This window comes from Platichthys flesus, chromosome 4 (assembly GCF_949316205.1).
Source record: "Platichthys flesus chromosome 4, fPlaFle2.1, whole genome shotgun sequence".
Taxonomy (NCBI): domain Eukaryota; kingdom Metazoa; phylum Chordata; class Actinopteri; order Pleuronectiformes; family Pleuronectidae; genus Platichthys; species Platichthys flesus.
In genome coordinates, this window is record NC_084948.1 from 22615186 (window position 1) to 22631961 (window position 16776).

The 16776-nt window shown below is 46.4% G+C and overlaps 1 protein-coding gene across 1 annotated transcript in view; it reads right to left on the bottom strand.

Moving 5' to 3' along the window:
• Positions 1-16776, bottom strand: part of LOC133951869 (roundabout homolog 2-like) — a 153194-nt gene that overhangs the window by 125251 nt on the left and 11167 nt on the right. The window contains 1 exon segment of the mRNA XM_062386094.1: positions 14239-14565. Coding sequence (XP_062242078.1) covers positions 14239-14565 — 327 coding nt within the window.

The window sequence follows — 16776 nt, forward strand, 5'->3', positions numbered from 1 at the left end:
CCCACCGCTACAGTGGAGCTTCAGCCACCGAGACACACACACACACACACACACACACACACAAACACACACTCAAAATGATGGACGTAGAGCATTAAAGACCAAAGGAGGAATACAGTGCTATAAAACACACCTGTTCTACAGAAGGTTCAATGCCCTCCTTTCACAAGCCTTTTCACGGATATTTGCCTAGGTTGTTAAAGCTGATCTTTTCAGATACAGTCCACACACACACACACACACCTACACACCCAAAAAGCGCCTCAAGCCTGCTGGAGATGGCCGGGAGAAAGGGATGAGGCTTTCTTCCCTCCTTGTGCTCTTTTATCTTGTTTTACCCTTTTCGCTGTCCCGAGCTGAATGAGATGCAGGGAAAATAAAGATGAAGGGTTTAAATGAACTTGGTTGTTTGGGTGTCTGGATCAATGAGTAATGCATCAATCTGAACACGAGAAGAAAGACACGCTGCAGCACACAGACTGTACGTATATAAAACACACAATGAGACCCTCGGACCCGACAACTAATTTACAATAAGACTCGTCATCTGTATTGAGCAATAAAAGCACACAAGCTGATGAATCCAGTTAACGGCCACTGGGATACTCTGGGCAGAAGGCTATCTGTTATTTAGGTGATTGTCTCCTCTCAGCACTTCAGCACAGCGTTCACATATTAGCCTGGGACAAAAATAGGAAGAGAAAGCCAAGGAAGCAAATTTCTTCCAGTTTCGAAAATAATTCATGCATCCATGCTCATTTAAAGGAGCATAAATTATTTTGACATTCTGAGGCAGCTGCATTTTTCCACTTGCAGTCTTCCAAAGGCTGTTTGACGCCGTTGAAACACTAAAAGGGTGTTCCTGTCGGCGTGCCCTGGAATATTAAGTAGGGTTAGTGCTTACGTTGCTTAGACCAAGTCAAATAAATATGCAGGGAATTAGTTCCAGCTTCACACACTGTCAAAACAGGATCCTCCAGTCAATGCACCAAAACAAGCCCATTCACCACACTTCAACTCATTCCAGCTACAAAGAAAAGCATCGCAAATTTCATATTGACACAGTAAACAAATATATGCCAGGAGCTTTGTGAGTGATGTACATGAATGCAAAGCAAAGTAGAAACCAGCATCATGCAGGGAGAAACTCGGAGCCGCTCACACAAACACAAACACACAAACCATATTTATCCCACAAACATTTATAGCGATGGTGCATTTATATCCATAAAAATAATATGCTACTGCAGGGTATTATTGTGATGGGGGAATGCAAGTATAATGTTCAATATCTTTACATAAATATGTGTACTGTATATAAATATCTGCATGTGGTTGTTTTTCTTTCTCTACATATCCCGACCGAATACCGACACAATTCAGTTATTAGATGAAACCATACGAGGCCTTGATGAAGCTCTTTCAGGTTTTAAACCCCAACCAATCCACCAAAGACACAGATACTTTTTTATGGGAAATGATGCTGCACTTCATCATGGTGCATGGACCATTTGACCCATTTTTATGGCCGTGTTGTTGGCGTTGTCATGAATTATGTTACGCAGCCCTGATGCATACACAGACCAAACAATCAACCTCCCCCCAACACTCAGTCGTAGCAGGTCCTTGTAGCCACTGCAAGGGATAATATACCAGAAGGCAGCAATCAGTCTGGCCGGCTGTAGCAACCTCCCATGCATCAGTCTGTATTTCCCTCCCCATTCAACAGCTGTGGACTCGTATGTTACTGTCCGTCTACCTGTCACTGTCCATCCACAGCCACACCAACCACCACACATCAATCAGCCCACCCTTGCTGCATTTTTAATCTCTTACCCACCCCCCAAGGACCAAGGACGCTTCAAAATTACAGTGAGGAAAGGTCACCCCATCCAATTAGAACATCATCAGAGATGCACACTAGAGGGTCATTCCCTGAACCCTTGTAGCACATCGTAAATCCTACACAGCCGGAGAAAGGAACACCCACTCTGGCAGGACTCAGAAAGGCTGACTGATTGCAGCACTGGCAAACGAGCTGCTCGGATGCATCTTTAACAGTGATCAGGGAGACATCTCATATAAATTGTTTGGTTTGATATGAGGTGTAATGGCATGTGAAAGTGCCGCCATAGATTTATTCCCAGAAGATGAACCGTACCATCATCAGTCCGTGTATTGACCCTGTGACGACCCCAGGGCCCGGATCAATCAGGTCTCCAATCAGTGGTAGATCAAGCAGCCCCCTGCATTCTCCCATTATCCCTTGTGAGGTTTTCGCACCAATAATAGGACATATTGTAGTTCCAGGCAGAAAATGATAAGTCGGCTGCAATGAGAGAAAGAGAGAGCGAGAGAGAGATTGTGGATCAAACCACCCAATGGAAAGGACCCTGTGGAGATCATTGTCTTGACTTGGCTGAGGAAAAAGATCTAATGAGAGAGGGGCAGAGTTAGAAATAGGGGCAGAGATGGAGAGAGAGAGGGTGGGTCAGTGAGCTTTGAGCCACTCGTGGGATGATCTAAGCCAATTAGAGACAAGTGACAGCTCAGCTACACGCCGATGACACAACTAGACCATGGCACCATTTTAAGCCCCAGCACCCCACAGTACAAGCCTGATTTGGACCCCGAACAAGCCCCTCACACTCCCCCGCAAATATCTAAAAAGCCCTTCTACCACAACCCCCATCACCCCGGTCACAAACTGAAGCCAAGGAAGATGGAGAGAGTGGGCTTAGCAAAAAGACAGTTCTAGTGGCCGGCCAAGCAGAGGTCTGTGCCTGCCTCCGTTCCGTCATGGTCAGCCAACTCTCTTGACGTCTGATGCTGTTGAGAGTTTGCCGTAATGACTTGACAAATCCACTGACCTTTGCCCCGGAGGTTCAAACCATATGAACCCCGAGATGAGGCAAGACAGCCAAAAAGCTCGGATGGAGACATATGACGTGAAGAGTTCCAACTGAAAAAGAGGGGGATGCTCAAATGACCAGGGGCCTCTGTCACTGCTGTGCTGCCTTCTCTCTGTGCACAGATAACAGCGCAGAGCCGTCCCAGCTTACACGAGGGGAGGTGGTAGGCCACCAGGTTGTGGGTTGTCAGGGCTCCAGCACAGGGCGTGTGATTAATGAGACACGGCGTCACGCCACAGGGAGCTCAGCAGCACGTGCCACACTGGTGGGAACAATAAGAACTCCTGACACTGTGCGGTGTAGTGTCCAAGTCACCAAGGTCCCTGGTCAACAAAAAAATGAATCCAATAGGGTTGATATTTATGCCAAAAAATACATTATCAGGACAGCAAATACCCACAAAAACATGTATGAGACAAATTACGTCAACAATCACATGGCCAACCCATGACACTGACATTAGATACGTGGACTCTTCATGCATCCTCTTGTCCACCCTTGACTGAGCATCAAGGAGCAAGAAGCGCAGAGACGGAGGATGACAGTGAGGAGTGATGGGGGTCGAGGGACACCCAGCGGGGGGTGGGACAGGACAGCCCTCTGCACGTCTAACGTCTGCCACTCAACAAAGTTAATGATGCCACCTTCTTGGGCCAACCATCCCCCCCCCCCCCCCCCCCCCCCCGTTGCGTGTGAGAAAAGACCCGAGCAGAGAGAGAGAGAGACGGGCTTGAGGGTGGTGTTGCTGGCGTGTGGATGCAGTTAGAAGAGGTGAGACGCTCTTGTGAGGCGAAGTGGGGGTGGGGGTGAAAATTGAAGGTCCAGGATTATTTACGACAATCAACACCCCAGTTGGCACCGTTGAGTGATTCTGAGATGAATGATACCCCCCCCTTCCCACCCTATTTTCTCTTCCCAATTTCATTGCTGTCTCCTGCCCTCATCAGCATGCGTTATCGAGTCAAGTTACTTATTAAGGTTTATGAAAAATTCAGCTAATTTTATTAGCAGTCAGTCACCAGGTTGCCATTTGATTTTTTTCATAGCGAGAAGGGGCGGGGGGGGGGCTGAAACTCTTATCATCTACAGCCAGTTAGGGAGCAGCAGTTAGGGGGATAGGGGAGACACGGAGGAGGGATGGGGGTTGAAGATGCTGAGGAGAGATAACAAAAATCTGGTGTGGCACTCAGCAAATGTAGAAAGGGATGTAGAAGGTTTAGTTTCACAAAATGTCTTACCGGGCAGAAACAGTACCGGCGTAGTGTAAAACGATAAACCGGGCTAAATAAAGGAGGGTAAAGGTCTGTGGACGGCAGGAAACCAATCTGGGCTGAATCTGTCATGAAGCAGTTAAGTTTTGAGGTAACTGCGGTAATAACACAACTCGAGTTCTATAAGAATGAAAAAGCTGATGGTTGCTCATATCCTTTAGCCTGTTATTGAATTGCCTGTGCTTCTCTTCCTCTGACACAGGAATAACCCTGCACTTCCCTGGCTATTTCTCCTTTCATACATCTCCCAATAACACTAGCATAACGTCATTAGCAGCATATGAGATGATCTCCAGACTTCTAAATGGACCCGGGTGGCGCTCTGTTTTTAAGCGATGGGGTCAGATGATGGTCAATCGATGGTCAGTCAGAGGTCACATCGAGAGGCGGCCAGAGGTCGGCCTATCTGGACCCAGAGGTGCAGGCAGCCAATCAACCCTGTGAATAGCTGGGAATGAATTTAAATCATATGGACAGCTCCCTACTGGTTGGAGTCTGAGAATTTGATAAGAATGAGCAATTTAACATAAATCATCCAGGGATTGTACAATCGATACAAAATATGTAAACAATATTTCTGAATACTTAAATTTGTAATGTTCAGGATGTTTTTCTCAGAACAAGGTTGAGTGTGAGAAAGGATAAGTTAATTCCCCAAAACAGGCAATTACACTAATAACACATTAGTTGCATAAACGAATAACAAGAGATTAATTGCAGATGTATTCCACTCAACATGTTTTGAATAATGTCATTTTCAATAACCTCCTGCACGGCAGCAGCAGCCAAATCGATATTCATGAAGTGTCAGAGTTGTAATTCAAGCGTCTGTTCCTCATGAACACCACAGGGACCTTTAAGGGAACGACAGGAAAGAAGCTAACATGTAAATTTCATAGTTAATGTCGGTGCATGGCCTATGTTGGCCAATTAAGATGTTCTTCTCAGCTCCATTACCACGCGGCGTCTTGGGGTTCAGTTTTGCCTTACTGTGTCATTTAGGCCTCAAATAGGCAAACGTTCACTGTGCCAGTTGGAAGACAAAGAGGCAGATTGGAATCTGTTACAGAGTGTGTGTGTTTGTGTGTACACGTGTGGTCACATACACGTGTGTGCATGTGCATTTATAAACCAGGTGTTGTGTACGAGTCCCCGAGATCCATGTGCTGTTGTGCCTGTGTGCCTTTGTGTGCTGAGCCCTAATTTGCCCATGAAACAGGAGAGCGTTAATGGCTTTTAAAGATCGGTGGAGTCAAATGAGCACGCTCATCAGTTAGCCACACACCCCTTGGTGATCACTCAGTGTCATTAGATTTCATTTCCTGTGGAATGAGAAGATCTCGGTGGATCCAAGACAAATCCCTGCAATTACAGCGGAGCTTAAAATGATTCACCGCCCTCATTTCTGTCTCACTGGGTGGTGAGAGCTGTTCCGTGTGGCATTATCGAGTTTCTACTAGTACATCAACAGTAATCAGTGGAAACACACTAACAATACAATGTGTTTTCCAGAAATATCTTTCACAATAGTTTTCCTTCTGAATAGAACATCACAGCTAAGAAGAAGACAGAACACTGAACATACACCCATTTAAGAGTGCGCACACACAGACAACGACACACACACACACACACACCCACACACACACACATTTGCGAGTGGAGAGACACACAGGCAAACACAGGAGGCATCTGCGTGATGGTTAATAGCTTTGCCCTGGACAGTGTAGAGCACAAGGGCCAGCAGCAAGAGGCACAGAGATAAGATTCTGCTTAGCATTTGAATAGGGTGTTCTGATTTCTATTCAGTTGGCCTTTGGCCATGCTAGTGCTTAAGTGGTCTGGGCGAGTTTGCCTGGTGTCTCCTGTGCCAACCAATGCAGAGGCTCCTATCTGGCAAAGTGCAATGTCTGTCAGTGTCCCGGTCTGTATGTCTGTCCCTTTGGCTGGATGAGATTCTGGCTGGTTAATAAGCATCCTTGCTAGCTGCTAATCATCCTGCCAGCTGCAGAAGCAGGTGGCCACACATACCGCAAGTACCAGTATCATCCACTATGTGATGTCATCTCACTGCACCACACATAGCTGAGGTACCCAGGTTCCCTCTAAGAAACCACGTCTTCGCCTGAGGTGGAGAACCAAGGCGTCTATTTCTCAACAGAGGTGACGCTGAGGATCCTGCAGTGAACTGGTGGCCGCTGAACCAAAAACAACAAATCTCTGTGTCCCCTCCTTCACCTCAAACTGATCCTAGAACAGTCTAACAAGCAGAGGCAGCAGTCGGGACACAGCAGAATGGGAAGCCATTAGCTCTTCACCACACAGGGTCACCTTCAACTAGACACAGCAGCCAACCAACTTCCTCTGCTGAGATGCCCATTGGATGCAGCAGTGCAGTCATGTAAAGGTCAGACAGTAAAATGGAATGGAAACACAGCTGTCTACGAAAGCACCCTCCTAAACATTTGATCTTGTCTCCCCTCACTTTTGAAAGTGACCAAAACGCTTTGAGTATCACTTTCAAACAGCAGGAAAGGAAATGAGAGAGGGAGGGAGTGGAGAAGGGGAAAGAGGAAAGAGAGCGATGGACAGAGGGAGAGAGGGCGAGATACAGGACGATCAGGTTTCAACCCTGGTGCGCAGCTGTTCAGGGCTCTGGTGGCTCATAGGTGTCCTGTGCAGCAAACGTTGTCCAAAACAAACACAATATCTATCTATGCCGTCGAGAGATGGCAAAGTCATAACACACCCGGACCCATGATATCTCTGCTGTGGTGCAAGGCCAAGAGAAACTTTTTAGTTTCCTTCTCTTTATTCACACAGTTGAGTTCTAGATCTAATGAAGATGGAACACCATGTCCTTAGTGTCTGCACAACTAGAAAAACCGCCACAACAGTTGTTTGCCTTAAAAAGGTATGTGTGGGTACAAGAGTATATGTGGACTTGTGTTTGCTTCCAACAAGACGTATCGATCAGAAGGCCAGTGTGACAGTTGTAACCCAAAATAAACAGGCTGAATCGAGGGTCTGGCCGAGTCCTGACCCTTTCCTGAGATCAATCCCCCCGACAGCATTGTGCACCCTACAGTGTTGCACAAAAGGCATGTATGCGTGTGAATAAATGTGTGTTTATGGGTTTGTGTGTGTGAAAGGAAATAATGGGCATTTGAACCAGGGACATCAGTGCAGAAATAACACACCATTCCACACTCCAGAGGGTGAATCAATTTCAGCGACATTCGATTCTAACCCATATCAGCTAGCGCGTGAACTTCAGCCCTCCACCCTGTCACCTCCTCCCCAACTCCGTATGATGGATTACCATCTCTGGCAGTCTCAGAAAGAGAGAGAGAGAGAGAGAGAGAGCGAGAGAGAGAGAGAGAGAGAGAGAGAGAGAGAGAGAGAGAGAGAGAGAGAGAGAGCTGGGTGGGTGGGGGAGGTAAGTCACTACGGGGACACATTCATCGGAGGGGAGCTCTGGGTTAAGGAATCATTGTTTGACAGAGATCTGGGGTGGATAGAAGAGGCCAAAGGGTTCTTCAGGGGTCAGAGGATCCAATCCTGGCTGGACTCAATGGCAGATCTACAGGGATTTCACCCATGGTCCCTTTTTGTGATTAATATTATCACTCACTTGTCTCTTCGCCCACTTGTCAGCAAATGCAGTGGCATCAGACATATTCATCTGGTGAAGAGCACACCTGTGCAACCATGTCCCATGTGTTAGGCTTGAAAGAGAGAGAGACTGTTAGACTAATAAAGTAATGTATATGTTTTTACCTCCCAGCTTGTGCAATTCAGAGAGCCAATGTTAATGAAAATATTCATGTTTAAAGTCACATGGTGGGGTGGAGGAGGGGGGCGGGGGCAAGGAAGAGAGGAGGCAAGCGGCAAAGACAAAGCAATAGACCTGCATTGTCACAGTGGAGGGGCCATCAATAACAGTGTCACTATAAAGAGAGAAAGAGGGAGAGTAGGGTGTATAAAAGAGGCACAACAAAACCCGGTGCGACGGGTGCTTCATCTTGCCGGGCACTAATGGGCGTGAGAAGCGGCTGGCTCAGCATTCTTCGCTTGACGGCTCACTCCTCTGCTGATGGGCCGTGGCATCTATGACGGAGTGCCACACACTTGTTTCATCCAGTTTGTACTCCGGAAGGTGACACGGCGGAGGAAGTCGAAAAGGTGAGGGGGGAGAGAGGGAGAGAGGGAGAGAGAGAGAGAGAGAGGGAGAGAGAGAGAGAGAGAGAGATAGAAAAGGAGGGATAGAGAGAGTTGGTCGGAGGTCTTCACAAACTCGGTTCTCTCAAAACGATCATTCTATACTTCCTCACCTCACTTTACAGCTCTAACAGCACTTCTCCACTATTGCTATCATTCCTCAGCAGCACAGTGGCACAGCCGGGTTGTTTTCTATAGGTGTTCTATATTTCCCATCTTCAGCACTTCACTCTCTCTCTGAAGGTAAGAAGCTTACGCAGACAGTCTATTTCCCAGGGCGGAGTTGGGGAGGTCAGAGCTGGGACACAAGGGCCCGCTGAGGATAGTAAAAAGTGCAGTCTCAGGACATAACGTGTGTGTGAGAATGAGCTACTTCCATGTGTGTGTGTGTGTGTCAGAGAAAGGTCAAAGTGCTGCTAGTCACTGCAGTGCAGGCCTGTGATTTATTTCCCTGCGAGAACTTAGTCTTCAAATTTCAGTTTCCATTCTGCAGGTCAGTCGCTTTCATGGTTTGGGATGAGGTTGGAAATTCTCATTTACCGGAGCCATCTGTGGCTGATAAATGAGATAAGAGCAATCTGCATTCTGCTGTACGGCCGGAGAAACCCAAGTGTGTGTGTGCGTGTGTGTGTGTGTGTGTGTGGCCATCGTGTGAGTAAATCCCAACAGATAACAACACCTCTTTACAGAGGTCAGCAGACTCCAGCTGCACAGACACGGAGCTGACACATTTAATCAGGGATTTTTTACTCTCACAGTTTATCAGGCCGAGATATTTCTCACACCCTCGCCTGTGCTCGCCATCTTTCTTATCGCAGGACAACACTCCCACCTTCTCTGCATCCATACTCCCTCGCTCCTCCTCGGTCACATCACCACGTCGACCTGCTCTGAGCAAATACCAATTTTGCTCGGGCAATAAACAAACAACAACAGCCATTACAATTACCAATATATATGCTGAGCACTCAAACGGCAGAATTACCTCTATTTTGTTCAAGTGGAAGGAGAGAGACACCATGTGACCCAAAATAAATTAAAGAATAATGTTGAAGAAATTCTTCTCATCATGTCAAGACCAGGTTTTCTTTAAACCAGAGGTAATACATTAATCTGAACCACAACTCTGCCATTCAAAGGTGAAGAAATTATTGAATTTTATGTGTTTTTATATATCTCAACACAAACAAAGAAACATACTGGGAGAGTAAAACATTTTTAAATACAGATTAGCTAGAGTTAAGTTTTGGGGACTGTATCTCCAACTGGAGCATGCATCATTGATGTGCCAGAATGGCTGCATTGTTGCCTGTTCCTTCATTACCCTTCATTATTTCTCAAGGACTTTTGCTGCAGATTAAACCTCTGCCTACCGGGGGTTTATGGGAGCGCAGGGGCAGGTGTGTGTGTGTGTGTGTACATCTGTGTGTGTCAGGGTTTAGTGTGTGCGGTTCGCGTGGACTTGTCACTCCATTCTCCCGTCTCTGAAATGCAATAATGAGTCCAGATGAGCTTGTGAAAGCCTCAGCAGCGCAGCCCAGCCTGACTCCCCACCTGGGCTGCTCCTCCTGGCCTGTCCCTTTATTAGCTTCCCCGCATGCTGGACACAACAGGAACAGCTTGGTCCCCTCCTCCTCTCTTCACCACTCACACCTCTCCCAACTCCATTTTCCCGCTAATTACCTTGTTGTACGAGCAGCAAATGCTACCTAACAATTCACTTAATTGCGGTAGGGGTACATTAGATGATATCTAAGGAGCCTTTTTTTTAAAGTCATCCAATCGCATTCCAAACGGCATTTAGCACCAAACCCAAGACATCTGTTTCATTTCTGTCATTTGCATTTTTAAAAGGTTACAAATGAAGAGGAGGTAAAGGATACACACCTAAAGGTTCTGCGTCCTCACACCTCTGCTGCACCTTCCCCCACACACCATTACATGCATTTAATACACACACAACCACATACATGTCAGAGGGCCCGAGTCACATGCAACACTCAATTAAAAGTGCAACATGTTAACCCTAAACACTTTTATCTGGAGCAGCGCGTACGCCTGCTATCCATCCACCTGAAGACACAGGGCTAATTAACATTTTCCTTGGGAGCCTATCGCCCCAGGTGTGCCTTGTCACACTTACATATACATAGATATCCGCAGTGCTAGCAATTTATTCAGCTGCAGTGGCTGCAGCTAGCATTTCTGACACAGGCTTCACTATGATTTATGAACCTGCTCATTGACCTAGTTTATTCTGAAAAGAGAAAAGGGGGCACATCCTCTCTCTTATAAGCAGCGTATCCATCCCAGGGAGCTGGCCTGCAGTGGGTTGTGGAGAGACGGGAGGAGGAGGAGGAGGAGGAGGAGGAGGAATAGGGTTACGAAGCAGACTGCCCCGATGCCCTCGAGGCACTTTACAACTTCTCTATCTTCCTGACAACAGGACAGTGAACAGCAGCTCTAACGACGTCTCTTCCCTAATGCAGCAGAGAGGTGCTTGAGTATTATTATCCAACTCTGCATGTGCACCATTGACTTAGACAACACTGAGCAGTTCATGCCCTCGTCCGTCCTTTGGTGAAAAAATCGTGTTCAACATCTAACACTTGGTTGGAGGACTAAGTCCCCCCCCCAATCTGGCCCATATTAATAATGCAGAGGCACCTCTCCGAGGCCTCCACCCCCTCTTCCTCTCCGCTCCACCTTTCCTCCTCCGACAGAGAGAGTGGTGAGTGCTGCCCAGCTTGATGTCCAGCATGCAGCCGCACCTCTCTGCTCAGTGGAAACTGAGTTCAATCTGTTTCAGAGCTGCAATTCAATTATCTCGCCGGGGTCCTGCTCAACCACTCGTGAACGGAAGGGGGGGCAAAGGTGTGTTCGATAGGAGGGAGGGAGAAAAGGGAGGCAGAAGCCGGAGGGGGAGAGAGAGACATATCATAAACACAAACCCAGTTCAACATGGTTATAGATTTACATGTAGCTTCTTCTTGTGAGATTAGCTTTTCGCATTACAATCGCTAGACGGATGTCAAGACCTGATAAGGCTAATCACTGCGGTAAGCCGGCGCTCGGGGATTTGGCAGCCCCCCTCATTCTGCCTCCCTAGCCCCCCCGAAAACCTGGCTGGAAGCTGAAAGGCCCGAAAACAAACCAGACATGGACTCAATGAAATGTCCCTTTGAGTCTATGATGAAATACTCAAAAGACAAACATGCTGCAGAGGAGAATATTTGAATGCTATTCATGTAAGAGTTATGATCATCACTGCATTCTATTTGAGGTGTTAAATCCCAATTAGACTGCACCGATTCTACTCATTTCGATTCCCCGAGACCAGACACTTGATTCCCTTAGATATGAATCCTGCAGATCAGCTTCAGGACATCCCCTACCAAATAGAACTTGTCATTAAAATTGCAGCAAGTCATTAAATTAAAGAAGAAGTCATTACGAACATAATTTAAACTCCTTTCCATCTGTCCACCTCCTCCACTTTGTGTGAAGCTCTTTCGAGGACTCTGATGAGTTCATGATAAAACAGTTGATATTAAAAAATGATGATAAAACTTCATTGCACCTCATGATCCAGTAGTGTGGCGACTGTCCCGGTTGAACTGCACTTGACCCAGCGACACTACACCCACGATTCATCACAATCAACACAACTTTTTATTAAGCCTGTTCCATGTTGCAATGTTATTCTGCCTCAAACGCTACAAACGTGGAATGGAGGGAATCGTTTTTCCTTAATGTCGACAGCAGAGGTAGCTACAGAGGCAGATCAACATCTGTGTGAAACAGGCAGAGCCAGCATGGTGGGGTTGATGCATTACTTGTCATTTCCTGTGATTCTGGTGGGCCGACATGCTTCTATAAAAATTGGAAAATAGCACACTCATGCCAGCTTTGATTGGTTCAGAGTTAACGAGCAAATCTGGGATAATGAGAGGTCTTCTCAATGCAGTGGGATCTCTGTTTAGAGGCTGGTTCCCCAAGCTGGGTCCGATCAGGTTGAAATGAACAAAACTGTGTGAGGGTTAGTGCCAATGTTAGTTCATCCTGCAAAAGAACTGGATGAGGGGACAACACTTAGACAAACAATTAAATGTAGATGAGGAGTTAGCCTAAGTTTGGTTTCCCTCTGGTGGCAATGGTATTCCAAAAGAGGATAATGGCTGGCTGTGATATTCTCTACTATTCTGTGTCGGTGAAGAACAATAGTGGAACTCATTTAGTGCGATTGGTAATAAAATACCAAATGTATATTAATCCTGAACATGTCTCCCCCTCAGACCCAGTATCACTGTTATTACCGATCATTTGTCTGCTCTTATTTCTTCACCTTGCTAGCGCCTCCTGAGCCCCCCCTCGTCTCCTGACCTCTCACCCCTCACCTTTAAGCCATGCGACTACTCAATGCCTCCATTCAACCCCCGTCTGCCGCTCAACTCGCATTACACAGGAGAGGGAGAATACTGAGAAGAAAGGTGAAGAAACGGTGTGAGGAGGGAAAAATCTAATAATCTGTAGACTTCATCAATTTTTCATGAATTTTCATTTAGACTAGGAGAACCCTCTTACAAGCAATCGATAGATCAAGCTGCTGTCACACAGTTAGCACCTGCACGGGGGCTGCTGGATGGCCCTTGGGAAGGCAGGGGACCAACCCCTCTACTCCTCCTTCTCCTCCCCCAACGCACAGTCCATTTCCCCAGTCACAAACCAACTACTCGTCCTATTACCGTTTCCTCATCTTAGACCCAATTGCACTGTATGTTTATAATGTGGAAGATATTGTTCTTCCTGTCTCTGCTGTTCTCATTTCCAAATGTTAAATAAACAAAAGGTTGGCTTGTATTATGCCAACTAAAGAGAATGAAGGATTAGCATTTTGCAAGAAGATAAATAGAAGATGCTAACCCTAGAGTAAACATCTCAAGATCTCAAAGTCCTCAATACCATGACTAATTACACAAATCACAAAGCATCCAAAAAACACACATTACAGAGGAAACCCCTGTTTGAAACACAGGGCTATACAACTAAAAGCACTGCCAGTTACAACAACAGACGGACAAGGAGACTTTCCACTCCACTTCCTGGGCAGTTTGAGGCCCCTGGGAGCCGCTCCATAGGAAGCCCAGCCTGAGCCTGCTGGGGGGGAGGCTCATCTTCAAAGGTAATTTGAGCTGCATCTCAGGTTCTGCCTGTCAGTGCTCACCACCACCGTCCAGGCAGCCTGGGCCACATGTCCATCAGGACTTTGATCACTGTCTGTCGTTCCACCCCCACCCACCTGTGAGAGAGCCCCTGTCTGCTCCAGCATCCCATGCAGGCTGACTGTGTAGCTTTATGAAACACAAAGATCTGCAGATAAAATCAATACAACTGCCTTGAGACTATATGGAATCTAATTTAAATATGTGGTGGAAAACATCATCAGCAGAGGAGGATGACTTTCCCTCTCAGGCCGACAGGAAATGATCAGCGTGTTTTCCAACACAGAAAGCAAGATGCAATCAACTCTAAAAATAGTGCTGCCTCAAATCAAATCTTGATTTGTTTGCTGTCAATCTACAGCCAATATCATTTCCCATCATGTATTAATCGAAAAGAAAGAACAAGGACATGCTTGAATATTACATTATATATATATATATATATATATATATATATATATATATATGTCTTTCTATATTGAGTCTTTCCATTTTCTGGAAGCAGCAAATTTGAGGCTTTGTGACGTCCAGTCAAATTACTTATAAATCATGTGAGCAAACATTATTTCAACAGCACAGCAACGAGAAAAATAAAACAAAGTCCTGACTCACATGCTACTTCCAAAGATGCATTGCGGCTGACAGCTTCTCCCAGGTAGTTCCGTGCCACGCAGATATAGGCCCCCTCATCCGGTTTGCTCCGTCGTCCGTGAACGATCCGCAGGAAGAAGAGCGAGCCGCTGGGCAGCAGCATGCGGTGGGAGCGCGAGTCGTCTTTGTCCGTCTCCACTCGCTCTCCATCCTTGTACCACTCCACCGTCGGGGTCGGCCGCCCCTCTGCTTTACAGTTGAGGGTGGCGGGCTCCCCCTTGGAGACGATCAGGTCAGAGGGGTGCTCCACAATCCGGGGTGAGGAGTCCTCCTGGCGCAGACGGGATCCTGGAGGAAAAAGAAGACGTGTAATTAAGAACAGTGGAACGGTGCACAGAGGAAAGGGCTGGTTTTCTGTTTGATTATTTAAATCAAACATTCTCAAGCTAAAAAAAAATCTTCCTTGAACACAAAGGAAAGGTAGTGGTTGAATGAATAAACACACTTAACAACAACAAGTTCATTAAGTGAACCATTTAGCTTCAGAAGACATCTGGAGCTGGATATACAGGATGTGGCTGCGATGAAGCTAACACACAGCAGAATGTGAAGTATGTCATTGAACGGCTAAATAAATAAAGAGTAACTAAATAACCTCAGGATAGAGGGTGAAAGAATATGTACAGATGATAGCAAAGACACTTGAGGCAAATCTGTGATATTGAGGTTGATAAAACAAAGCTTTAAAAAAAAAACAGGAATTAAGTAGCCGACTACTTTTCCACTTCAAAGTGTTTTCCTATCTAATGATCTGCTCGCCTCCGAGGAAAACTGCTGTCCAAGACGTGTTCTCCTGAGAAGATGATTCTGCCACGTGTGCATTTTGATTTAAAAACGCAGCTTAGAAGTACTGAGCAGCATCTTGTGCTTAAGCACATCTTTAAAGTTAACAATGTGTTCTGTGAAGGACAAGAATAACAGAGCATCTCCATCGAGCAACAACTCCACTGAACATGAAGCAATGCAAACGCAGCAACTGCACAGATGGAGGAAACCACAAAACAGCACAAGAATCTGCAAGAACTGGACCAAACTTATGAAGATAATTAGAATTCAACATTTATTCAAATCAAGGTGTAAAAGCAGAGGAACTCACACTGGAGATGAAGACTGGACAGATTGCTCTGCAGCTATTTAGGTTTCTCTTGGTTAAGAACCATGTGAAACACATATATTGAAGCCTTTAATTAGCATTTCAGGCCAGCCAAAAAGCAGCCATCTGGCCTCTCCTATGTGCAAGGGCTTGTGGGTAATTGGGCCCATGAGTGAACAGAGAATGAACGCATACAGTTGGCTAACATCTGACCTTTACACAAGCGTAAATTACATATTTGGCTTTCAGTGGGGTGCAAACAAGTACGAGTCCACTGTTGTGGAAGTACACATGTGATGTGAATATGAATGGCGGGGTCCAGACGGATGTCAAATGCTAATCCCCTGGTGGCTGAACACCCCGGCCCACTCCTTTTCATTAGGGCGTGCAGTGGGTGAGGTCTGGGGATCTGGCAGTCAAGATAATGCTCCCCCAAGTCAGAGTGCGCTGTGCGACTGTGACCGGGTCTTAACCGCGGTGATAAGATGCTGTTAGCAACACATTTACATCACACAGGCCATGGGAACCATGCAACAATCAAAGAGTTTGATCCAGCATCAAACAAGAAGGGACACAGCAAAGGGAATGGGGAATGAGGAAAAGTTTTTCCAACAGCTCTTTCTTCATCTTCTCTCTTTTGAACCGCACTCAATACCCATCATCAATAACCCTGACTCAGTCATTAACAAGCCGCTTATATTAAGTGCAGCACTGGACTCTTTTTGTCTCAAAATGAGTTGTTGCAGGTGTGCATGTGATTGAGCTGAGTTGATGACTGTGCCCTTGCCCGGGGCGGTGCGGTGGGGAGCAGTCGGGTAATAGCACGGAGCCGTACAGAGGAGCAGTGCACCACGAAGGCCTTTGTGCTTATGTAAGTGCTAATTTCAGCACGAGATGGAGGGAGAAGTAGAGGAAGGGTCCAGGTCTTTGTTGGGCTTGGTCTGCACATGTTCCACTACCCCTCATACTCGCATGTCCCGGGGGAAACCGGGACAAGCTGTGCCACGCGCTTTTCTGCGGGCAAAAGGACAGACGCAGGTACAATCCCACTGATCAGCACAAAATACACTTCAAAGACTCTGTGTGTGGGGAATGTGTCTGTTCACACCGACACACAACCGCACATGCAAACAAATGCATTTAAACGGAGTAAATGTGCACTAGTCCACTGTTTAAATTAACAGGGGTCAGGCTTCAGACAGTAGCATATTGACCCCAGAACAGGAGGCAGTCTATTCTCTCCTCTTCCTAATTTGGGCTAATTCCCTCCATTTCCCTGTCATTGATTAGTCATCAGCCCCGGTGTCTTGCACTAAGTGGGGACACAGACAAGGGTTTGTAGTCGGGGGGGTGCTGATATCCTGGTCCTGCAGTCCCTGATCTAATCTCATTGGCATTATGTGGAG